This window comes from Balaenoptera borealis (genome assembly GCF_965194805.1).
Source record: "Balaenoptera borealis genome assembly, chromosome: 1".
Lineage (NCBI taxonomy): Eukaryota > Metazoa > Chordata > Mammalia > Artiodactyla > Balaenopteridae > Balaenoptera > Balaenoptera borealis.
Window position 1 is genome coordinate 125,892,723 of NC_138860.1, and position 26,818 is coordinate 125,919,540.

Below are 26,818 nucleotides of genomic sequence, written 5' to 3' on the forward strand. Positions count from 1 at the left end.
GGCATTACTGAAAGCATCACTAAATGACAATTTTAATATCTGCCCAACCACAATTTGGAAAGCAAATAGCTATGTAGTGCTTCTAACTTTAGCTTCTTTAATTCTCAGGACATTTTTAAGCTCTCTGTTTTGCATTTTCTTTTGAGCATTGCTGTGAGGAAATCACTAATCTTATAAAACCAAAATCATAAAGTGATGACAAATGTCACAGTCTTCAGGAAACTATATCCAGTTGCTGTTTTCCACTCTTTTAATAGTCCAAGTTTTATAAATTAGTATATTTGGCACTGAGATTTCAGAATGATATATTTATTTAAAGAAGTAGCTACTTAAAACATTTTTATCTGTGTTTATGTTTGATATTCTTTGTAAGTCTCCCAGTAACCAATGATATATTATTCTTAAGAGGGAGAGGAACTTTCCTAGGTAGAACTGTGTTTTGAAAAAGCACAGCCTGGGCTTTTGCTTCTGTAGCTTTTTTCTCCTTTACCTTAGAAATACCATTTATTTGGACTTGTATAAAAGACCTTGTATTTTAATGCCTTTAGAATGAGATTTTGTGTTCAAGTGTTTTTATTTAGTTTTGGTCCATTTATTGTCTACTGTTATTCTAATTGTTTTTTAATAAAAACCACTATAATAATTTACTTGACCCAAAAGTATTAGTGTTATATTTTATTTAGAAACTGAAAAGTCTCAGTACCCCTCTGGGAAGCCAAAAACTGACTGAAGATTTATTTTACCAGAGCAGGGAATTATTTTAAGATCAACTGGACTCAAGCAAGAGTGGAAAACTCAAGGATCAAAGAAGATTATAAACACTGAAAGTGTGGGGAGGAAAATATAAAATTTATCCCAATAACCTTGTTAAACGCTTTTGGTTAGAATTAAAAGGTAAGCAATATTTTCAGACTATGGGAATTTTGCCAGTCTACAACATAACTCAAAAATTCCTTTGACACCAGGAAGAAATTTATAGCCATCTAAACCGTGGCCTCACTTAGGTGTACTTTGTCTTTTTGTATACAATTTTTACTGTCAATCTGTATTATCCCATGTTCTTCTAGCCACTTTCTGGATAGTTCTTACATTTTTCAGGTCAAATTTGTTTGGGGTTGGAGCAAAAAAAAAGTGTTTAGGAAAAGAATTAAAATGCCAGTACTAAAACAGTGGTACAGTTTTGCACTGTCAAAAAGCTTCATGGTTCTTTGTATGTTTCATATCATGCCATCTGTGGCTGGTTAGCCTAGTTGATTAGGCCAGTGGTTCTCAAAGTGTGTTCCTCAGACCAGCGTTGCCTAGGGACCTTCCCCTGGGATCTTGTTAAAAATGTAAATTCAGTGGTTCCTCCCAAGACCTACTGAATCAGTCACTGGGATGGGGCCTGGCAATCTGATTTAGCAAGACCTCCATGTAAAAGAGATGCATACTAACATTTGAGAACCGCTGGATAATAAACCTGAGGTAACAGATTCAACTCTTGTATGGTCCATCTACCATAACTTTATCTTAATGTCTCAGACTATACTCTTGTTATGGGCTGAATTGTGTCCCTCCAAAATGCGTATGTTGAAGTCCTAATTCCCCAGTCCCTCAGAATGTGGCTGAATTTAGAATAAGGTGGTTAAAGAGGATCATTAAGGTTAAATGAGAACTCTGAGGTGGGCCCTAATCCAATATTACAGGTGTCCTCATCAGAAGAGGATATTAGACACAGACAAAAGTCCATGTGAAGATAAAGGGAAAAGACAGCCATCTACAAGGCAGGGAGACAGACGTTAGTAGAAATCAACCCGACACCTTGATCTCAGACTTCTAGCTTCCAGAAATGTGAAGAAATAAATTTCTGTTGTTTAAGCCACCCAGTGTGTGGTCCTTTGTTATAACAGCCCCAGCAAAATAATACATCTCCTCATTAACCCACTTAACCTTAAGCTGGAAACTGTTGATGGTCACAGAAAACATATGGCAAACAGGAAAAATGGCATTACGTAAAATTATATTCTTCACTGGGAAAACAATTGAAAGGCTGAGTCCTACTAGTGATAGGTCTTAGTGGTATTGTTGAATACTAAGGGTAGTATTACTTTTGTGTGGTTTAGACAACTGTTTTCCATCCTGAGTTAATAATAGAGGCCAGGTGAGCTGAGTGCAATATTTCAAAAAGCCTAATGGAAATCTACCCAAGATAAGACTTCAAGAATATAACTTTAAAAAAAAAATTCTGAAATTGCTAGCATGATGTTGGATCTATTGGTTATACATCTGGGATTTAAAAAGAAAAGTTAGATACCCATCTCACATGACATAAAAATATAAATTCCATGGAAACTACACAATTTAAAGATAAAAAACAAAACTTGAATTGTAGAAAATGACATGGGGGATATATTTATAACCTTTGAGGACAGAAAGTCTTTCTAAACAAGAAACAAAAGAAGGAATCCATAAAAGGTTAGTTCTACCTAAGTAAAAATGTAAAATTCTTGTATAGTGAAAGACACCGTCAATGCAGAAGAAAATGGCAGCCTGGTAGAAAAGTATTTGTAACATATGTAGAAAAGTATTTGTGACATATATAAAAAAGTATTAATACCTGCTATGGACTGAATTGTGTCTGCCCACCCCCCAAAATTCCTATGTTTAAGCCCTATCCCCCAATGTAATGGTATTTGGAGATGGGGCCTTTGGGAGGTAATTAGGTTTTGATGAGGTCACGAGGGCCAGGTCTTCATAATGGGATTAGTGCCCTTATAAGAAGAGACCAGACAATTTGTTCTCTCTCTCTCTCTCTCTCTCTGCCATGTGAGGATACAGCAAGAAGATGGCTAGGAAGAGAGCCCTCACCAGTTATCTAATTGACTGACACCTTAATCTTGGGCTTCTCAGCCTCCAGAACTGTGAGAAATAAATTTCTGTTGTTTAAGTCATCCAGTCTATGGTACTTCATTAGAGCAGCCCAAGCTGACAAAGATAATATCCTTAATATACACAGTCTTCCTGCAAGTCAAGAGGAAAAAATGAGTGTATTAAAAATGGATAAAGGTCAGGCACAGGAAATTTATAGAGGAAGCACAAATGACTAATAAATGTATGAAAACATGCCCATCTTCATTAGCAAAGTGAAATGCAAGTAACCTAAAGGGTAACTTAAATATGCTTTATTTTTGCCAATAAGATTGGTGACAATAAAAAGATTGCTGCAATACACAGTAGGTGATGTCAGGAATAAGGCATCTTCTCTTAGACGAGAATGGCTGTACACACTGCACAATTTAGCAATGCATATGAACATTGAAAATGAGCACGTCTTAAGCCAGCAATTCCACAACATACACACACACAAATTATAAAGGTGTGCATATCCAAATAGCATTGTTTGAAAAAGGGAAATAACTGGAAACAAAAACAACTCTCCTTCAATAGGAAAATTGTTTATTTAAGTTATGGCACATTTATATTATGTAATACTATTTAGCTGTTAAAGAAGAGTATTCTGAATATATTGACATGGAAAATTGAAATTAAGAAGTGCAGAACACAGTAGATGTCTCATATGATCTCATTTTTTAAAGCTAAGATGATGTTGGTGTATACTAGTGTTGAATTGCCTCCTTTAACGTGGGAAAGGTAGCACTGTAACAGCAGGATGCACTTTGTTAATTTGGAGTTTGCCAATCAGACATTAAAAATAATTAAAATGAAATTAAATATGAAACTCTAAGACTGAGTTTACATCCTAAGTAAAAATGTAAAGGGCACTTCAAATCCAAAATATAGTTCCTTTAGATTTCAATAATTCTACCTTTCCTTTTTATGAATAAGATGTATATAAAACAGTATTTTCATTATTCTTTCATAAACTATCTAGATTATTAACTAAAAAGTATACTTTAACAAATATGAGATTTTTGATAATGTAAAAACCTTCCAACTACTTTTTCATAATTGCATATCATAACTTTATCATATTACTTTCAGTTGATATTTTTGCAGGGCAGAAAGACAGCTCTGCCGGAAATTCTTTGCAATAACTCCCTACAGAATCTTTGAACAGGACACTTAGTATATATGAACTTACATCTCAAGATTCCTAAGATTTAAATTTAGCCAAGTTTCTGATTCATTTCATATACTGTCATGTTTGGGTTCAAAATGAAGAGACTTGGAGAAAAAGAAAAGAAATGTAGTTTAATCTTGTTCTAGTGCTATTATACTACTTTGGGTTTTCTGACAGTTTGATAAAATTCAATGGCAAAGAGTATATCAAGGTATCAAGATATTCAATTATAAGGAGACTGAAAATGCAAAGGCAAAAATAAATTTCAAATATCCTCATTTATTAGAAAAGCAACTATTTCAGACAGTGTTACAACTAAGCTATTCTTAGGCATTGTACAGAAAGGTCCCACTGCCTGCATTTTTTTTTTTTTTTTTTTTTTTTACTTCTTTATTGGAGTATAATTGCTTTACAATGGTGTGTTAGTTTCTGCTTTATAACAAAGTGAATCAGTTATACATATACATATGTTCCCATATCTCTTCCCTCTTGCGTCTCCCTCCCTCCCACCCTCCCTATCCCACCCCTCTAGGTGGTCACAAACCACCAAGCTCCCTGCATTTTTAAGAACCAAGTTTTTCTCTTTTTATTCTATGGTGTTTTGTTTTGTTTTGTTTGTCATCTAAAATTTCTATTAATTGCAAAAAGCTTGTGGAATATATAATGGCATTCATTCTGTCTTATCTTTATAGATTACAAGATTCTTAGGTGAATGAGACCTAAATGTTTTTAATCCCACGGTGTTTCTAAATAAAAAAAAAAATTTTTTTTTAAACCTGGTTCCAGTTTGAATGCCATTAGAAAGGCAATAATGAAAAAAAAGTTACCTAATGTGGAAATCACTAGTGCTATCTACCAATTATTTTCAGTTCTCCTCCTGGACATTTTATAGTATTGCATTTACCTGCCCCGCTTGAAGTTAGTGGGACCATATTACTTGCTTTGGCCAGAAATGTGTGAGCAAAAGTAATATGTATCACCTCCAGGTGTAAGCTCTAAGAGCCAGTGCATGATTCACCAGGCTGTTGTTCCCTTTAGCACTGCAGACAGCAACATATAAGATGATGGCTGCTTTGTCCTCTGAGGTCTCTGAGTGGTTACAGTGAACAGAGCTCCCCTTCTGAGTGGACAGCATCCACAGGTGAGATACAAACCTTTCTGGGTTTATGGCACTGAGATTTGAGGGTTGTTTGTTATCACAGGTATACTTGCGCCACTGTGTTTTGGAAATGATCAGATTCCCATCAGAATTATGACCTACCTACATAAAATGAGGCACAGGAAAAAGAAAGAAAGCAGATGTCACAGAAGAGTGGACAGGAAAGGGATAGCAAAAGGTAATAATGGAAAACAAGCTGAAATTCTTCCCATCTAATAGCAGGTAAAAATGGAAGTTTAGGTAGGTTCAAGAGTTCCAAGTTTGATATGATCTTCCTAAAAATAACCACTCTTGATAAACATCAGTCCAAGTTTATTTTTTAAAAATCATTTGTTTAAAGCTTTAAACTAGTCAAAGCACTAAAATTACATGAGTTGCATACTGATGGAAGCCACAAAATACACATATCACTCTTTACTCTCTTATGCAATCCAACAAGTATGAAGAGAACAAAATACATTTATTCACGTAACACATTTCATCTACTGTTAAAATATGTCAATAACAAGTTGAAGTCCAACACTATTCTTTACCAGGTGGTAAAATATTCTGACCTCCAGATGAAGAAGGAGGAAAATATACACTCCCATCCTTTATACTCTCACCTTAGACAATTAATTTAGAGCAATAATGGTGATATAGGTGACGCTAGCAATAAGTTTCACAAAAAGTTCACTTTATTTATTTAACAAATAATTTTATTTGGATTCTAAACTCAGATTAGCACAAAACTAAAGTAGGTTTTTCATTTTAAGACTGAAAATGATCAAACAAGACCATCTGTTTTACAAGACAGATATATCTATGTATATATATGTGTGTGTGTGTGTGTGTGTGTGTTAACTTTTAAGTATTTTCCACTTCAGCAATACAGATAGTTAGAAGCAGCTTTCTGCCTTTAGAAAAAATGTTTAAAGAACATATTTCTATCATCTAGTTAAATCCATCAGCAAAAAATCTGATGTTTTGGGATACACTTACAGCTAATTATGAATCAGCGTTACTTGTCTCTGCATTCACAAGCATGAAAACCCATGTGCTGTTGGGGGTTTTTTGGTCTCATTTTTTTTAAAGTTCACTAACATCAGGAAAAGTCTGGTATTTTCAAGTAATTTGCCTAGAGTAATATAATTCCCCAGAAATAATTTGATCAAACTGCATGTGAAGTTGCCTAGCTACTACTTTATCCAATGAGAAGGGAAATTCAATTACTCTAATGGTCTAATGATAAATTTTAAAATAGAGTATAAAACTTCAAAACTGGTAAACTTGCTGAACACTATTTACTTCCAGTACTTTGAACAAATATATGAAAATTATTGGTAGATGCTCCATTTATTATTCCTTATACAATAAATTGTCAAACTACACTGAAGTACATATAATAACAGAAATACAATTAAGTCAGATATGCATATTGTTGTGTTCACTTTATTTCACTTTCTGTGGACAAAAAAGCCTAACACAATGTAAACACACATATTCTTTGACTAATTTTTTTTTCAATTTTTGCTGTTTATTTTTTGAGTTTAACAGCATCATAAAACCAATTTAGTTACCCTAAACCTACTCTCAGATAATAGAGATAACCCTTCCAGGTTGTGCAGAGAATGACCACCCTGTCACTCCCCAAAATCTTGCATGCTAAGCTCATACTCTCCCACACATGGTCATGTCACAATATTTCCTCAATGCAGACACACATGGCCAGAGTGACATCATGGCAATAGAGCAACAATTCTGTCATTTGAGTAGAAGCCACGAGGAGAAGAGGCCTAAAACTCTGAATGAGGGTTTCTCCTCCACATCTCTCCCAGATCAGGCTCTGTGGGAGTGTTCGCTGCAGCGTGCTACCCAGCCTGAGGAGAAAGGATGGAGCTTTGGTTCCTTGTGCCTCATCTCACAATATGTCAACACTCTCTCAAGCAACTGTAGGAAATACATATCTCCTCTAAACCGTCTACAAGTTCTTTTAGTCTCTAAGTGCTCCTAAAACACATGAGAACATTTATGTAATACAACAATGATAACAAACTGCAATGGCTTTTTTTTAAGTATATACACTGAAGATATATATATATATATATATATATATATATATATATATGTATATCTTAAAATAACCAGTATGTAGTTGCCAGTTTAAAAATGCACAAAAACTTTGCACATCCATGCTCATTTGCACCAAGAAATTCTTTCCAGTTTTGGCAAGTATCAAGCACCTACTCTGTACTCTATATATGAGAATGACCTGCATTTGTATGATTCATCATTTACTGGTCATAAACTAAGAATATCATATGCCAGTGTGTATATGTATGTTGCCCTACTTTAAATTCATTGGAAAAAAAGATAGTTGTCTTTAAATCTTCACTGAGGCTATTTGCTTAATTTCTTTTAATGTATTCATTAGAATTTACCAACATTGACCAAAGTTAACAATAACTTCCAATGTAAATTACCAGTCAAAAGCAAAAATTTGTGAAAATAATAATTTAAGTCTAATTGAACTGCACAGATTTCCTAGAGAATCTAAAATCAGTCTCACAGGGAAGATTAATTTTAAAACAGACCCCAGTTAATGAAGGGACTCTTTTTACAGAAATGCATTTCCCTATTACAAAGCAGAACTAGCTACCCTATGCTGTGATAGACCCATGACATTTTGAATGATTGCTAAAATTCTTTGGGTTAAGTTATACAAACAAGCAAAGATAAAGTTTAAAATATCACTGAGAAATTTGGGGAAAGATTTCAACCCTTGATCTCTTGCTTAGCCATTATAAGGGTCTCAAAATGCCTGCTAATTGCTAACCCTCTCCTTGGCATTGGTAGCACAGGCTTTAGAAGATGCCACATTACAGATTTAAGGAGCCCTCTTCAACTGAAATTTCTGATGTTCTTTGTGTGTGTGTGAGAGTGTGTGTGTGTGTATGTGTGTGTGTGTAAGTGGAAAGAACCACACTAGCTGCAGATGGTCTTTGAATATTATTCTCTAGAGGTTGTGTTTCTTTTGTTCCCTGACATAGAAATGACACCATGTCAATGACTCTAAAGGTAAAGTGCATTTGCCAATGTTCTTTGCACCTGTCACTTGGGGTTTAAGTTCTACTTGTTTGCATTATCCATGGCAGAGCTTCTTAGGAACTGATATAATGCATGTCACCTATACACGTGCTCACAGAGCCTTTGTTTCTCTAAAAATTATTGACTATACACTAGAATTTTCAGAGGAAATGGTGATTAGTTGAAAACTATGACTTAACAAGAATATCTTCAAACAACACTTGACCTCCGTAATAATAAATGCAAGCAGTCGTATCTGTCAAATATGACAAGGATAGGCTCATTCTAAACAGGCTCACAAGATCAGGCAAACTGACAGCCACACCTCACGTACGTGGAAGTCATTATAAAAAGCCACAGTGAATCCACTGTGACGTGACAACAGACTAATTGAGGCTACATAATCTGGGGTAAAACAGACCAGATCAAAAGACGGCGCTCCGCTTCACTGTGCCTAGTCTATAAGGAACTGCTATAGAGCAGTGACACCCCCAAATAGCCATTTCACTGCACAGGTAGTAGGCCAAGTAAATGCTACAGGCTTCAAGAGAGTCACTTGTTCCAAAAGCATCAATAACACAGATAAGCCCAAAATTGTTCTCAATTTGACTCCTGTGGCATTATTTCATCACGTTTACCTCCGGTTGACAAAAACATGTGAAAATGCGCAGTTATACAGTTAATTTAACAAATTTCGAAAGCCAAATCTGACAAAAGTGCCCCCCAGACTATCTGGCTGAGGGTTGATTTTTCCAGTTAGGCTCTCTATATTTATACATTAACTGAAATATTGCCAAAACTTTCCTTAATTTGGTCCTAGACCTACACTGATTTACCATCCTACTGAACTAGGTGCTTGTTTGCTGAGTTACTTTCTCTGTAACTGGTGACTCAGAAATAGCAGCAACCTTTAAGGAATTTTTAATGGAGCTGAGCTCCCAAACATGTAAGCTGATGATATGTACTCCACAACAGCGTCTGGTAAATGTGTAGAGACTCTTAAGGACAGCCTTCCGTAGAAGAATATACACCCAGGGATCTAAGATTTGATTCCATGTTGCCATTCGAAGAGTAAAAAGGGTTCTTTCACAGGCACCCATAAAATCTTGCCTATTCATTCCAATGCTGGCCATTGTCACCTGCAAAACAAAATACGGAAATCAGCTGAGAGACATTTTCTCGGTCCTATAGTTTTGTGGGGTTTTTTTAACATCTTTACTGGAGTATAATTGCTTTACATTGTTGTGTTAGTTGCTGCTGTATAACAGTGAATCAGCTATACGTATACATATATTCCCATATCCCCTCCCTCTTGCGTCTCCCTCCCACCCTCCCTATCCCACCCCTCTAGGTGGTCACAAAGCTCAGTCCTATAGTTTTTTAACTGAACAAACTGCTTTATGCTATTCATTTCACTTTCCACAAAGTGATGTTATTTTGCAAAATACTGAGAAAAAGAAATGAACAGTCACAGAAACATTGATGAAGACATCTGAATCCTTTGAATTCAAATTGACATCAGAACTACAAAAATGATAACTTATCTGGCAAGTCAAATGTGCACAAATAGAATGACCCAAGAGAGGACACTGATCCTAGTAACAGACCTTTTCTTACTTCTGGGAAGAGAAAATTCAAAACCAACACACATTTGTAAATTTCAATGAAAAAACTAGAGTTTATTTATGCAAATAAAGTATAGATAAGCTAAAGTTTGGATAAACTATAGAGTTTTTAAAAATTTATTTAGAGCATCTGATACTAATTTGCACATGGTATGTTATATTGTTCTGGAATGTTACTTTTAGAATTTTCTGCTTGGTAACTACAATGATACCAATGTCTTCTCTTTCATATTTCCTTTCCTTCGTCTCTTACCCTAGCCTTAACTTGGCTAAAATATTCCAAAATGCAATGGGATTTCCTAAGGGCTTTGAGGAAATGGGTTCCCCTCTTCATTACCATTGAGACTTAACAATAACAATGTAGATTTTGGTCTCATGTGTCCATTTCCTGACCACTTATGATGTTAAAGAGATCATTTTGTAGAATAAGTTCCATAAATGGTCCCAGCTATAGGTTAGAACTGGTCTAATCACTGAGCCCAGCTTTAACTTCTAAACGAACAACTGCAGAGCAAACAAGATATCTTTGAAAACACCTTGGATATAAAAACAAATAACAAATAAATGAACAAAAGGTAAAACTGCAAACTTAAGGGAGACTTAGATTATTATGTCACCAGGATTAAGAGAAGATGTAAAAGCCTAAAACCCAAATGAAAAGAAAATCAAGTCTTCTTGGTCTTCTTGATGGATCATTATCAAGAAGAAATATCTTAATTTGGCCTGGTGATACTAATGGTTGAAGGAAAAATGTCCCTTACCAAAACCTTCATTATCTACACAACAAACTAGAAACTCCTTAATTGCCTTCTTGATGATGCATCTGAAATCCTCCTCTATAACCTCATCTCTCCTGCCAACACCCTCTGCTCCAACCGCTGTAAAGGCCTCATCTGTCCCAAATGCACCATTCCCTTCTGAACTTTGGCTAGTGTAAGTCTCTTCATTTTGAACTTCTACTCCCCCTTTCTCTGCCTGACAAACTCCTACCCATCCTTCAAACCCCATGTCAAAATGGGCTCACCTCCATGAAACTTTCCCCGACTTCACCGAGATGAATTAGCAAGTTGTGCTGCCCCAGCACCCTGTCTATACCCAGTTGTATCACTTGCCACACTGCCTGATAATTATGTATTATCTTGTATATCTATGATCATCTCTTCTTTTTATTTTTATTTCTAATATCTGGTACAAAGCTGATACCTAAGATGTTCTTAGTAAGTGCTGAAATGAATAAAATTGTATTATTTTTTATTCATTGAGGCTATTTCTAGAAGCACAGCAACTAGTCATCAGAGAAACATCTGCTCGTCCATCACAGAGGTCTAATATTTTGAGGCTTAGAGTGCTTCTAAAAGTTTTAACACAATACCATCCGCTAGAAAGGATTCCAAGGTGGTTTGTTGCCACTAAAAGGAACAAGATCTTGCAGTCCACACAGATCCTTTGGGAAATGGTTCTTTCCTTTATGGGTCCTTCTGTAGGGGAAAAATGTATCAAAGTGCAGGCTTAATGATTCTCTAGCTAAATAAGGCCGGCCAAGTTTCAACACAGAGAAAATTAGTCCCCATACAATAGTACCTGGGTCAGGTCCAGAGTCCTATGTCCCTGCTCCCCAAGTTAGCCAGCAGGATTGAAGAAATAAGCCTATATGAGCCCTGTTTCTCTCAGAAGAAAGCAGAGCCAAGCCCCAGTTGGCTATCGGATTGAAATATTGGGTTGGCCAAAAGTTTGTTCAGGTTCTCCATAACATCTTACAAGAAAACCTGAACAAACTTTTTGGCCAACCCAATATTTTCACTTCATGTTTTTTCTTTACTCATCAAATATGTGTTGATTATCTGCTATGTGCCAGAAAATGTGCTAGGCACTGAGGACACAGTGACAAACAAAGCAGACATTTCCTGCCCTTATGGAACTTAAAATCTATTTGCTGAGTTTTGGGAGGGTTTTTTTGGTTCAAGAATGAAGGAATCAATCTTTCTCTTGCCTCATGAATATTAAGTGAATGCATTTCCTATTAATGACTAGGTGTGTTCCTGAAGATCTCAGAGCCCAGCCAAGACATGGCTTTGTGTAGTCGGGAACAAAGATGCTTGGTGCAATTGCATGGAACAGCTGGGCCTAGTTTAGAAGCAACCTGAAACTAACACAACATTGTTAATCAACTATACTCCAATATAAAATAAAAATTAAAAAAAAAAAAAAACGCCTAAATTGCATGACACACACTTCTCTGACTTGACTCTCCTCCCTCCCTGCAAGCAGCAGTGTGGTCACCAGCTGTGAAAAGCCATTGAGTCCTCTGCTGAGGGCAGCCAGTACACAGGCTTCTCTCCAGAACACCAGGGCAGTGGCCAGGCACACCCTCTCTATCCCTCCCTTGACCCCCAGCCCCAACCTGGAAGAGAGGTTGCTCAAGGGCCTAGCTTGGGATAAGCACCAACCACTTACCCACCAATAAAGATGTGGGTGGAATATTCATGTAAAAGAAAGATCATAGTATATTGTTGACAATAGTATATTATTGAAAATTCAGGACAACCAAGTATGCAACAAAGGATAAATTATGGTAATTTCATGTAATGGGAAAAAATGCAAGCACTGATGTTTGTGATTCAGTCTTAATTTTTTTTAAAGCAAGTTACCAAACTTTGCCGTACGACATGTGCGGCATCTTAGTTCCCCAACCAGGGATCGAACCCATGCCCCCTGCAGCGGAAGCAGAGTCTTGACCACTGGACCACCAGGGAAGTCCTGCAAGTTACCAAACTGTATTCACTGTATGATCCCAATTTTGAAAAAAAAAAATACATAATTTTGTGCATGCATAGAAAAAAAACCTGGGGTGTATTTCAATGTTTTCCTTTGTTAACTCCAGATAGTAGAACTACAGAAGATTTTGATTTTCTCCTTTGGTTTGTCTCTAATTTACTAATTTGTTAGATAGATTGTGCATTGCTTTTGTAATCTGTATCTTTTTTTCCCATGTAATTTGTTGAAATATACAGGCGTACCTTGTTTTATTGTGCTTTGCTTTATTGCACTTTGCAGATACTGCATTTTTTTCTTACAAATTAAAGGTTTGTGGTAACCTTGTGTTGTCAGATGATGGTCAGCATTTTTTTTCGCAATAAAGTATTTTTAATTAAGGTATATACATTGTTTTGTTAGACATAATGCTATTGCACAGTTAATAGCCTACCATATAGTGTAAATATAATTTTGTATGCCTTGGGAAACCATAATTTCATGACTCATTTTATTGCGATATTCAGTTTATTGCAGTGGTCTGGAACCAAACCCACAATATCTCCAAGGTAAGCTTGTACTATGGTACTAAAGAATCAGAGCTATTGTTAATCATTTGTGAATGTCTATGTGTATGTGAGAGAGGTGCTGCAGAATTGCTGGGGAATTTCAGCCCTGATAAGCCTGGTAGAAGGTTGGGAGTTGGGGTAAGAACAGGAGTGTCTACCATTTTCCCTAGGCTCCATCAGCAGTCACCTCACAAGCCCTGAAAGCATTCTTCTCCAGCCAGCCCACCGGAACTTGGATTCCAGAGAGCCATGCACAGATTCTCATCACACACGCAGCCTTTCATCTAGTTTCCAAGAGCTACCCGACACATAACTATTATGTGTTATTTTCTAAAATATTTTCCACTGGACCTTGGCAGGTTACAGTTGGTCATCTTTGTTTATGATTAGAATTCTAACTGAGAAGTGGAAAGGCCAAATGTTTGGATATTCTATGAAAAAATAAATGAATTAACCTGATACTTCTCAAGACACTCAACGTTAAGACAATAGAGAAATGATGAAATCAAAGACGTGTATGGGCCAGAGTGTTTATGTTCATTGCTAGCTGCAAAGAGCAAAACAGACAGATGATACAATAAAATCTCCATTTATTTGGGCCCCATAGTACAATTATATCAACTGTTAAGGTCACCAAATTAATGAATCTAACAGGCTACTTTACTCACAGATAATAGAGCTCATGGTCACTAAAGTTTTATTCTGGAAGTTACTCCATCATCCCCTACCCTAAGTCTGTATATTTGTTGACTGGTATCAGTACTCCAGTGGCTGTTCACAATTAAAAGCAATGGTAAATTCAAGAATTATACTTCTGTTCCTTTGAGTAATCACGAAAGTAAATCAAGCCAGCAGTGAGTAGTTTGAGTGCCTACTATGTCCCGGCCTTGTGGTAGATGCTAGTGATGCAAAGAACAATATTTAGAGAAATCCCAACATATGATATATTTTGCTTCTTTATCTAGTTTTTACTTCTGTCTCTGCCACTAAAATATCACCTTTAAGGTATGTATTTTTATCTGGTTCTCTGCTGTATCCCCAGCACCTGGCATAGAGTAGGGCAGGTCAGTATTTGTTGAATGAATTAAATGAATGAAGTCCCTATGATGAGAGACTGATGAGAAGGCAAACAATTATAATTTGTAAGTAATATAATAAAGACATATAAAAGGTACCACAGGCAGAGCTATTTGCTGGTACATGATCACAGATGCAGTAATTAAAATGATGAGTTTTTGCAATTTTTCTAGTACATCAAAACTTCATTTATTCAGACTTGACTAATTTTGAATTTTGTTTCTGCTAGAGTTTGTCTGTATTTCTCCTTGGCACCATTTTTTTAAGGAAATTTAAATGAATACATAATCAAAAAACCATTTCTGGTAGAATGTCCAACTTCCTTAGATACCAAGCCATTTTCTAGCATTTTATTAACATCTATTTTCATATGAACAATGTCTATGACAACTATACATGGTTCTCATCTAGTCACGAAAGCAGGTACTTTCACACATAGCTTTCTTATTCCAAGAAGCAGACCATTCCTGTCCTCCTTTCTGTCATCATAAAAGACTTAGTTCGGGGACACTTTCTTTAGGGGCTGAAAGCATACACAGAAGTACAGTTCACTGATTTGCAAGTTCTTGTCCCTCATAGCATTGTCATCCAGAGACTGATCTTTAGGGTTGGCACTTGAATAACCACAGAGATGGGGGCTAATTGTGATTATGCGATTACAGTCCAGTCTTACCAGATGATGACAGTGGTCCATCTGGAAGCTTTACCAAGGAACCATTTCATTACACCTCCAAGTCTGAGAAGTTCAATCTATGTGTTCATTTGGATAACTAGTGAGTAAAGAACCAGGTATAGATGAATGATTTTTAAATGTCACAGCACCTATGAGTATTGCAAATTAGAAATTTCATTTAATTTCATTTCATGTTCATTTAAATTGCCTTAATGGCAATTTTGGAAAAGGTACATTATATAAATCACTGAATCCATCTCAATGCAACAGGTGACTTTTAGAGTTGAATATATTTGTGGTGATTTAACTCTGTGGCATTTATTCTTAAAATAGAATATTTTAACCTCTGCAACAGTGACTACAAGAACCTTGAGAAAAAAACTTACTCTAGTGTAATTCCCAAATAATAGATTTTTTTTTAAAGTAACAAATTGTAATGTAGAGGCTCTAACAGGATACATCTTTCAACTATGAACTTTTCCCATACCTGAATTTTATAAACTTCTACATTGTTGAATATAGAAGGTAATATTTCAGTCATTTCCTATTTATTGAATACTCATTAAAATTAAGACAGTATTTGCACATGGTGAATGATTCAGAGATAAGTAAGACAGAAATATTATAGTGCAGGGAGAAACGGACAAAAACGTGTGGTATTTCTTATACCACAACTCTAGAACAGCTGTGAAATGTTGTGTACCCCTAAAGTATACATCAGTGCTGCAAAATACAAACACTTGTACAATAAATTTTTTTTCTGTTTGATTTGATAGAGGATTAACCAGTGGTCTGATTGACAGTGCATTTTTGTCTCTGCCTAAAGACATTGACAGTTGCAAAGAAGTGAGAAAACAGGGCATGCTATATCAAGATAGCTCCCCCTAGAATGGGACTGTCCTAAATCATAATATTTTGTATGCATCTTTGCTGCTTCATGCCAGCTGAGGAAATCAGGTGCAAAATGAAGAGCGGGAAAAATTTTCAACTGAACAGTACATAGAGAAGAAAAAAAGTATAATACTTGAAAAAACAAAATATTAATCTTTCTAGAGAAGGTTCATTTGTAGAATCCGTGTATTTTCATTTTCCATTCCAGTATCTTCTCCCAGGCCTGCACTTTTTTTGAGTCTGTTTAGAGGGAAAATTTATGCCAGAACTCCTAGGAATAATCGTCCACGTGGTCCCCTGCTGCTAGGCCTTACCAAAAAAAAAAAAAAGTTGTATTTTTTTTTTCTGACACTTTTCAAAGGAATAAAATACAGTCATTTACCCCAGAATACAAAATATAACAAAAATTTTAAATAAATAAAATGTTTATACACACACACACACACACATATATATCACATGTGATTTCTTTAAGGAAAAAAATACAGGAAATGTGAAATGAATACAATCAAAAGATATGTTCTACACACCAAATAGAGATTGTATTGAGCTACAATGAGAGAAACTTACTCATAAATGAATGAGAACAAACTATACAGTTAAGAGAACATCTTTATTACAACTGCAGACTCTATCATAGAACTGGACCACCATCAAAACACAGGCCAGCATCAGGCCATAAGAACTGGTCCTCCTGGCAGTTATGGGATCCTAAATCATGGGAAAGGCAGAAAGTCTCCTGTAAACCAGAGCAACATGCTATGCCACCTACGAGTGAGAGATACAGCCACGAATAATAACAACTAAAATTAGAACTGAGTACTGCCCTGTGCTAGGAAAGCTCTTTTTATGTATTAGGTCAAATAAACCTGAATGAAAGCATGTCCAGGGCCTGTCCCTTCTAATTACTACACCAGACTGCCTAAGGGCCCTGCAATTTACTTGCTCAATATTCTTACCAAACTTCACTCAGGAGAGTAAACAAAGCTTCCTAGGGAGTGGGAGACACTGAGAGAGACACGCCTGAGGGCACAGAGCTCTCACTGCAACCAGGCCTAGAGAAGGCGGCCCCTGGAACCTGCTGCTCCAGCCCACCTCTCCTTCCACCCCGAGGCAGTGGTGGGGATGGAAGAAGACAGCCTTGCAGGATTGAAGCCCTGCTCCAGTTGTAAAAATGCCTGAAGAAGCCCTTCTCTTTTTCCCTTCAGATTAACACAGATATATCCAACTTGCCCCTGTGAGAGGCCAAGAATAAGGCAGAGGCCATAAAACAAGGGTTAGGATTGATGTCTCTGAGTCAGAGGGGTCCGAGGAACTATGCTAAAGTTTCTCGGCCCAAATCTAGTCATGAGCTACAGTAAATGATTATGTGTTTTTGTGATCACTACCACTAAGACCTACATTCGTGTTTCAAAGAAAGCAAAAATATAATTTAATTGATCCTGAGAGAAGGGAAAACAAAATGTGCTTCACTTATTACGTACACATGGACCTGTCTACATCACTTCACCTAAGAAGACAGAATCACAAAATCTTAGTGAACAGAAGAAAGTTTCCTTTATCTAGTCCAGTCTTCTCCACAAAGCACAAATTCCTTGCAGGTGTCCTTAAGTAACTAGAGGGAAAGACTCAGCACTACTCATGAAAGAATCTCTGCCATTTTACCTGTGTGAGTTGTTGAACATTCTCTATTATCACAAGCTAAAATTTATTCTATGTATCTTATTTTTTCCTCTCCGGAGCGTCATGGCATAAGTGCACTTGTTTAATGTCAGCCTTTCACATACTTTAAAGATAACGCTGGTCTTATATTTTCTTCATTTCTTCAACTGCTCTCCATACAACACAGTTTGCAAACTCCTGGCTGTCTACCTCTTATACCCTAGTTTCATTCTTCCTTTTAAAAATTGCACTGGTCAGAAATAAAATTAACATTCTGTAAATGGTCCAGTAAGTACAAAGCTCAACGGAACAATCATTTCCTGTGATCTGGACAAACTACCTACCTGTGCTTCCAGGAGTATGTCAGCTAGTTTCTCCTTGGCATGCAGCCTATGAATGGATCCTAACTCCTAGCACATTACAGGAAATAAGCTTCTTACTTATTAATTGTACTCTTAGTGAATATGTAGAGTAAGATAACCTTCACTTTTCCCTGCTTGTTTCCAAATTATTCACACTTAGATATATGAATATATAAATATGCATCAATATATTCATACATCTAAATATATGCAGAGTTAGAGTCACAGATTTATGACTCTGTCAGTGGATTTACTTCATGGTATAAACATCCAGTTCCAGAGCCTCATATGTCAAACCTGAGGCAGCACCAATGCATACGCTCTTTGATCCACTTTGATGATGTCCCTCAAACCCACATCCTGCTCCCTCTTCAGTGTCTTATCACTTAAAAACCAGAACATTATATTACAGGCTCTTAACTGGTCTTCCAGACACAACTTTTTAATTTATTCATTTATCTTATTTCAACTTCTTTATTCTTTTATCAAATATTTCATAAATGCCAAAAACATGTCATTTTCCTGTCCTTCCCTCACTGGGAATGACCTATCCTTCTATCCTTCCTACCCCATCTTCTCCAGGAAGCCTTCCCTAAGCTCTCTATAGCTTGGTATTCTCTCATTCTAAATACATTCCCATCATGCTTGGCACCACTTCATGAGCATTGACAGACATAGTATCAGTGTAATATGAAAAATATAATGAGATAATGTCAGTATATGTGTAATAGTCCTTCAATTTTATTGTAAGTGCCTTGAGGATAGCAATTATGTCTTTCACTTTCTCAAATCCTTCTCCTCCACCTTACACAGGAGAATAGGGAAAAGACTCCCACAGCTTAGGTGAGAAAGACAAGAAGAAACAGGCAATTTCAAGAACAGAAGTTCAGAGATTTAAGCAGAAAGCAGGCCTGACAACCACAGATCCAAGTCAAGGATTCAAGGTGAAAAACAACAGACATAAAAGAAAACTTATGTGGACATGTGTTTCAAGGAATGCCTCAGATATTTGAGACCATTAAATTTTAGTCTGCCCAAAAGTGCTTATTTACTTAAAGGGAACTTGTTAGTTACACTGAGTTTTAAATATTTAATTTTTTTAAGGTTAGAAATCAAACATCTCTCCAGAAATCTTTCCTGTCCTTAGGGAAGGGTCATAGTCTCTGGTCAAAACTGAGAATGATATGGGAGAGTGAAGAGGAGAGATACAGATGCAGAGATTTCCACTGGCCAGATCCCAGAAGGACTTGGGAGCTTGGAAATGGGAGGCAGGGGGAATGGGTGCATTCAAGGTGCTACAACAGAGACTTCTCTGTCTTAGAGGTTAAAAAGCTTGTGCCGATTATCATACTAAGTGAAGTAAGTCAGACAGAGAAAGACAAATATCATATGATAGCACTTATATGTATCTAAAACGATGATACAAAAGAACTTATTTACAGAACAGAAATAGAATCACAGACATAGAAAACTTACAGTTATTAAAGGGGAAAGGGGGAGAGGGATAAATAGGGAATTTAGGGTTAAGAGATACACACTACTATACATAAAATAGATAAACAACAAGGACCTACTGTATAGCACAAGGAACTATATTCAATATCTCGTAATAACCTATAATGGAAAAGAATCTGAAAAAAGAATATATATAAAAATATATAACTGAATCACTTTGCTGTACACCTGAAATATTGTAAATCGACTATACTTCAATTTAAATCAGTAAATAAAAGCCAAAAATACAAACAAAAAAGAAACGTATATCTATACAAGAAAGTACTGTAAGAAAAAAAAAAAAGATGTGAGACACTCTTGATATATTCTAATAGGGCTGTCTCCATGGCACATTGTTAAGGGTAAAAAAGCAAGGTACAGGAAAGCATATATTACATTTTGTATGAAGGGGAAAATAATGTATACATATATTTATGTTTACCTGCATATTCATAAAATGTCTTTGGAAGAATAAATAAGAAACTCATATTAGTGGTTGCCTGTCAGGGATGGGACAAGAGTGAGAGAGACTTACCTTTTTAAAGTTTTTGAATTTGAACCAAATCAAAACATAATGCAAACAGTAATTCCAAAGGAATTACTGTGCTGGCCATTGGATATTCCTTTCAGTGTCTGACACCTCCAGTCACAAGAGTGGTACAGGAAGACCAGGCCCACTAAGGTGGCTTGGGCCTAGTAGGAATAGTGGAATTCCTTTACCCCAATCTGTCTTCAATGGAGGGTAGAAAGGGAAAGGAAAAGTCATGTTGGCACTTGATATATATTAACAAAACTCCCAATGGTAGTTACTATTTTTCTGATACTGCAGATCACAAAGACATGAACTTGCCCAAGTTTGCACTGCTGGTAAATGACAGAGGCAGGATTTAAATCCAAGGCTATCTGGCTTCTAAGCCTGTGATCTTTACCATTCCCAGTAATGAGACCAGTAGTGCTATGTTACATTCATGAACAAGAAGATGATAAAAAGAAAATAACATTAACATTTAGTGAATAGTCACTATGTTCCAGGCACTGTTTTAACACTTTATACCTAATATCATTTTTAAACCTGTTAACTCTTTGAGGAAAGCAGTATTATCCCTATATTAAGATGAAGGAACTGAAGCACTGAGAAGTTAGGTAATTCGCCCCAGGTCACCCAACTAAAATGTGGTGGAGTCAGGATTTGAGGAGCAGGAGATGGTGAATAAGGATTCATGTACTGGTCTCCCTGGCGTTGGTAGGTCTCATTTTTAAATCTGTAGGTTTCTATTTCTGTCTGCCGATGTCTAGTTGTCTTTCTGTCTGATTCTAGCACTCTCTCACCTGGTATTTCTTTTAATATACTTTCACTAGTAACTTTTATTTAAATCGGGAACATATGCTTATAAATGTATTGCTCCAAATCTCTTGTGCCATAACAACAGATGTAACTAACAGGTAAGTCACATGAGTTGGGTACCAACTGAGGCTCAGAAGGACGGTTGTCAAAAAGCTGCAAGGGCAGAGGAGAGCTATTTATCCAGAAGGGAAAGGTATTTTTTTTAATATTAACTAATAGATGTAAAGTGATAGAATAGACAAAGCTCAGCATCGTTTTTTTTTTTTTTTTTTCTTCTTATCTACCCCATGATAAATGGCATGATTATCATTTTATTAGTCTTTTTCCTCTCATCCTTTTGACTGGTCTTCAAATACTGTTTTGGATCCTTTTTTTAATTACTTTTTTAATCCACACTTCTAATTGTTATCCTTAGTCAATCATTTCTGTTCTCAGGCAACACTGAAAATAAAAAATCGGTAGGAAAAAATGTTAGGTCTTAGAAAAAGAAAATGTGTATGAAAATATGTATGTTTCTTTATATGTCCTAGTTATAAAAGTGATTTGAGGCATTTTACTTTGAATTATGCTTTTAGCAGTATTGTAAACTCTGGGTTTTTCTAGCTATGATTGTCTACCTTAAACCCATAGTTAGGCTAAAGAAATATTGGTTATGCTCTAAACATTAGCAATGAGAGATGCATAAGATGTTTTCATCCTAATCAAGAAATGTTTATCTAAAATGTCATGACTAAGATAATTATTAACAACTCACATATGATTTAAAGAGAGAACAACTAGTTGGAAATCAATTGTATTGGAGGTGCACTGTTTTGGGAATAAAAGACTACTTTGACTGCTGGCAACACTTTTTTTTTTAAACATCTTTATTGGGGTATAATTGCTTCACAATGGTATGTTAGTTTCTGCTTTATAACAAAGTGAATCAGCTATACATATACATATATCCCCATATCTCCTCCCTCTTGCATCTCTCTCCCATCCTCCCTATCCCACCCCTCTAGGTGGTCACAAAGCACCGATCTCCCTGTGCTATGTGGCTGCTTCCCACTAGCTGTGTATTTTACATTTGGTAGTGTTATATATGTCCATGCCACTCTCTCACTTCGTCCCAGATTACCCTTCCCACTCCCCGTGTCCTCAACTCCATTCTATACGTCTGTGTCTTCATTCCTGTCCTGCCCTTAGGTTCTTCAGAACCTTTTTTTTTTTTTTAGATTCCATATATATGTGTTAGCATACGGTATTTGTTTTTCTCTTTCTGACTTACTTGCTCTGTTTGACAGACTCTAGATCCATCCACTCACTACAAATAACTCAATTTCGTTTCTTTTTATGGCTGAGTAATATTCCATTGTGTATATGTGCCACATCTTCTTTATCCATTCATCTGTCGATGGACACTTAGTAGCAACACTGTTTTAATAGCAAAAGCAGACTGTAGCAGTAAGGTGTTTCAGGACGGATGTTAAGGTGTTTCAGTAAAACATCTGCCTTGAAACACATTATGTTTTTCCAAAGAGAAATTTCCTACAGGCAAAGTCGGTTTATTACTACAGAAGTTTGGAAAGATTTTCTAAAGCCTTCTCTAGGCTCTAGCACAATCATTTATTATGTAATGGGAGTTTTTAATGAAATGAGTGTCCCTTTAAAGAGAAAAAACATCCACCATTTTTAAGAGAAAATCAGTCATTCAAAAAGGCAACCTAAGCCCACAGACCAAATGCAAAGGCTCTCAGCAACCTTATGGGTACGTTTGTTACATACTCTTTACAGATGAACAAATTGAGACACAGAACACATAACTAGGTAGAGTCTGGGTCAGGATTATAACCAATGTCTATTTAAATCTAAAGCATAATATGAGTATAGTTCAAAATGAAATCAACATATACTTCTGGTCAGGAAAAAAAATCAGACCTTGCAGATTATCCAGTCAATTTAATTAAAAATAATTCCATTTCATGGCAGCACTTGAGTCAATCTTGTTGTTTGGTCACCAAGATAAGACAACTCGTTAATCAATGAGATTTCTTTTTTTACTTTCTGAACTTAATTCTCTGGAGTAATGTAGTTACACTTTTAATTTTCCTTTGGGGTATCTAAGTAGCAAACTGAAATTCATCTTCCTTAGTTGTAAGTCAGTGTATACACTAGCATTCTCTAGACAACAGTCTACTGGCCTAAATCCAAACAAATTCACTCTCTCCCATGTGATTTTCAACACTTAGCCATAAAGCTCTGTTCCAAATCTGTTTCCTCTATGAAACAATCTAGTGCAATCATTATACTCCACATGGTTCTTTCTCGTCACACTTTGTTATGTATTACCCAATTTTCAACTGTTTCAGAAGCACATATCATGACTCCAATAAACAGTAAATTCTATCAAGAAAAAGACTTTGTCTTGTGGACTCCTTTATCCCAAGTGCCTTGTTCAGTGTGTGGTACACAACAGGTGCTCAATAAATACCAAATGAAAGAATGAATGAGAAGAAATTTTATGGTCCGTGGAGGCCACAAACCATGACTCTTATTTTACAGTGTGCTGGGCACATAGTGAGTGCCTAACTGTGAACTGGTATACAGTCTTCTCAGTAATGCAGAAAACCATCCCAATTTGCTGCAATGGCCGCATCATATCATAAATAAATGAATAGCCAACATTCATCAAGTTCATGATACTTTTATGTTCAACATCCAATAGAAGCAAAATTAATGGGTTGTAGGGTTTGGGGAAAGGGGATCTTTTAAAATTTATTTTATTATTTTATTTTATTTTAGGTAAGAGACTCAGTTATTTGAAGTGGTAAACTTAGACCTTAAAAGTTTGGCATAAGCATGTCATTGATGTGTCTCTTTGGCATGATTTTGGGAATGCAATTAAAATGACATTTTTGCATTCCATTAATCATCACTTCCTTAAGACCTCAGAAAGGCTGTCATTTACTGGTGTATTAGCATCATCATCATCATCATCATCAAAAATTACAATAAATTCTTTGGTTAGTTTAAGATACAGTTAAGACTCAGAGGCCAGCAATCATTGTCTAAAAACTAAACCATTTTATGACAATATGAAAAATTACTGCATTTATACCATTTAAACCTTTAATCCCATAGCTTTTTTAAAAGTCATAAAAATTCAACCTTTAAATAAAAACAAAAACTCTACAATGCAGTATAGACAATTATTAGGTTGAGTTGATGTTCTTTCTGAAATAAAGTACTGACTGGGGGACCTTCAAGATGGCAGAGGAGTAAGATGTGGACATCACCTTCCTCCCCACAAATACATCAGAAGTACATCTACATGTAGAACAACTCCTACAGAACACCTACTGAACGCTGGCAGAAGACCTCAGACCTCCCAAAAGGCAAGAAACTCCCCACGTACCTGGGTAGGGCAAAAGAAAAAAGAAAAAACAGAGACAAAAGAATAGGGACGGGACCTGCACCAGTGGAAGGGAGCTGTGAAGGAGGAAAGGTTTCCACACACTAGAAGCCCCTTTGTGGGTGGAGACTGCGGGTGGCAGAGGGGGGAAGCTTCGAAGCCACGGAAGAGAGCGCAGCAACAGGCGTGCGGAGGGTAAAGCGGAGAGATTCCCACACAGAGGATCAGTGCCGACCAGCACTCTCCTGGAGGAGAGGCTTGTCTGCTCACCCGCCGGGTGGGCGGGGGCTGGGGGCTGGGAGCTGAGGCTCGGGCTTCGGTCAAATCCCAGGGAGAGGACTGGAGTTGGCTGTCTGAACACAGCCTGAGGGACCAGTGCGCCACAACTAGCCGGGAGGGTGTCCGGGAAAAAGTCTGGACCTGCTGAAGAAGCAAGAGACGTTTTCTTCCCTCTTTGTTTCCTGGTGCGCAAGGAGAGGGGATTAAGAGCGCTGCTTAAAGGAGCTCCAGAGATGGGCGCAAGCCGCGGCTATCAGCGCGGACCCCAGAGACGGGCATGAGACGCTAAGGCTGCTGCTGCCGCCACCAAGAAGCCTGTGTGCGAGCACAGGTCACTATCCACACCTCCCCTCCTGGGAGCCTGTGCAGCCCGCCACTGCCAGGGTCCCATGATCCAGGGACAACTTCCCCAGGAGAACGCACGGCGCACCTCAGGCTGGTGCAACGTCACGCCTGCCTCTGTGGCCGCAGGCTCGCCCCGCATCCGTACCCCTCCCTCCCCCCAGCCTGAGTGAGCCAGAGCCCCCGAATCAGCTTCTCCTTTAACCCCGTCCTGTCTGAGCAAAGAACAGATGCCCTCAGGCGACCTATATGCAGAGGAGGGGCCAAATCCAAAGCTGAACCCCAGGAGCTGTGCGAACAAAGAAGAGAAAGGGAAATCTCTCCCAGCAGCCTCAGGAGCAGTGGATTAAATCTCCACAATCAACTTCATGTACCCTGCATCTCTGGAATACCTGAATAGACAATGAATCATCCCAAAATTGAGACAGTGGACTTTGGGAGCAAAGATATATATTTTTTCTTTTTCTCTTTTTGTGAGTGTGTATGTGTATGCTTCTTTGTGTGATTGTGTCTATATAGCTTCGCTTTTACCATTTGTCCTAGGGTTGTTTCTGTCCTTTTTTATTTTTTATTTTTTTAGTATAGTTTTTAGCGTTTGTTATCATTGGTGGATTTGTTTTTTGGTTTGGTTACTCTCTTCTTTCTTTTTTCTTTTTATTACTTTTTATTTTTTTTAATTTTTAATTATATTTTATTTTTTATTTTAATTATTTTTTCCTCCTTCCTCCCTTCCTTCCTTCCTTCCTTTCTTCCTTTCTTTCTTTCTTTCTCCCTTTTTTTCTGAGCAATGGGGATAACAGGGTCTTGGTGCTCCAACCGGGTGTCAGGCCTGTGCCTCTGAGGTGGGAGAGCCAAGTTCAGGACATTGGTCCACCAGAGACCTCCTGGCTCCACATAATATCAAACGGCAAAAGCTGTCCCAGAGATCTCCATTTCAACACGAAGATCCAGCTCCGCTCAATGACCAGCAAGCTCCAGTGCTGGACACCCTATGCCGAACAACTAGCAAGAGAGGAACACAACCCCACCCATCAGCAGAGAGGCTGCCTAAAATCGTAATAAGGTCACAGACACCCCAAAACACACCACCAGACATGATCCTCCCCGCCAGAAAGACAAGATCCAGCCTCATCCACCAGAACACAGGCACCAGTCCCCTCCACAAGGAAGCCTACACAACCCACTGAACCAACCTTAGCCACTAGGGGCAGACACCAAAAACAATGGGAACTACGAACCTGCAGCCTGTGAAAAGGAGATGCCAAACACAGTAAGTTAAACAAAATGAGAAGAGAAAGAGATATGCAGCAGATGAAGGAGCAAAGTAAAAACCCACCAGACCAAACATATGAAAGGTAATAGACAGTCTACCTGAAAAAGAATTCAGAGTAATGATAGTAAAGATGATCCAAAATCATAGAAATAGAAAGGAGAAAACACAAGAAATGTTTAACAAGGACATAGAAGAACTAAACAGCAAGCAAACAATGATGAACAACACAATAAATGAAATTAAAAATTCTCTAGAAGGAATCAATGGCAGAATAACTGAGGCAGAAAAACGGATAAGAGACCTGGAAGATAAAATAGTGGAAATAATTACTTCAGGGCAGACTAAAGAAAAAAGAATGAAAAGAATTGAGGACAGTCTCAGAGACCTCTGGGACAACATTAAATGCACAAACATTCGAATTATAGGGGTCCCGGAAGAAGAAGAGAAAAAGAAAGGGACTGAGAAAATATTTGAAGTGATTATAGTTGAAAACTTCCCTAATATGGGAAAGGAAATAGTTAAGTCCAGGAAGTGCAGAGAGCCCCATACAGGATAAATCCAAGAAGAAACATGCCAAGACACATAATAATTAAATTATCAAAAATTCAATACAAAGAAATATTAAAAGCAGCAAGGGAAAAACAACAAATAACATACATAACCCATAAGGTTAACAGCTGACCTTTCAGCAGAAACTCTGCAAGCCAGAAGGGAGTGGCAGGACATATTTAAAGTGATGAAACAGAAAAACCTACAACCAAGATTACTCTACCCAGCAAGGATCTCATTCAGATTC

The 26,818-nt window shown here is 37.2% G+C and overlaps 1 protein-coding gene across 2 annotated transcripts in view; it reads right to left on the reverse strand.

Annotated features, from left to right (window-relative positions):
• Positions 1–4,319: 4,319 nt before the first annotated feature.
• The window catches only part of PTGFR (prostaglandin F receptor), a 63,448-nt gene continuing 40,949 nt past the window's right edge, over positions 4,320–26,818 (reverse strand). For both annotated transcript variants that reach the window (XM_082355789.1, XM_082355790.1), the window contains one exon: positions 4,320–9,424. In XM_082355789.1, the coding sequence (XP_082211915.1) occupies positions 9,134–9,424 (291 nt within the window). In that variant the 3' untranslated portion in view covers positions 4,320–9,133. The remainder of the gene's footprint in view (positions 9,425–26,818) is intronic.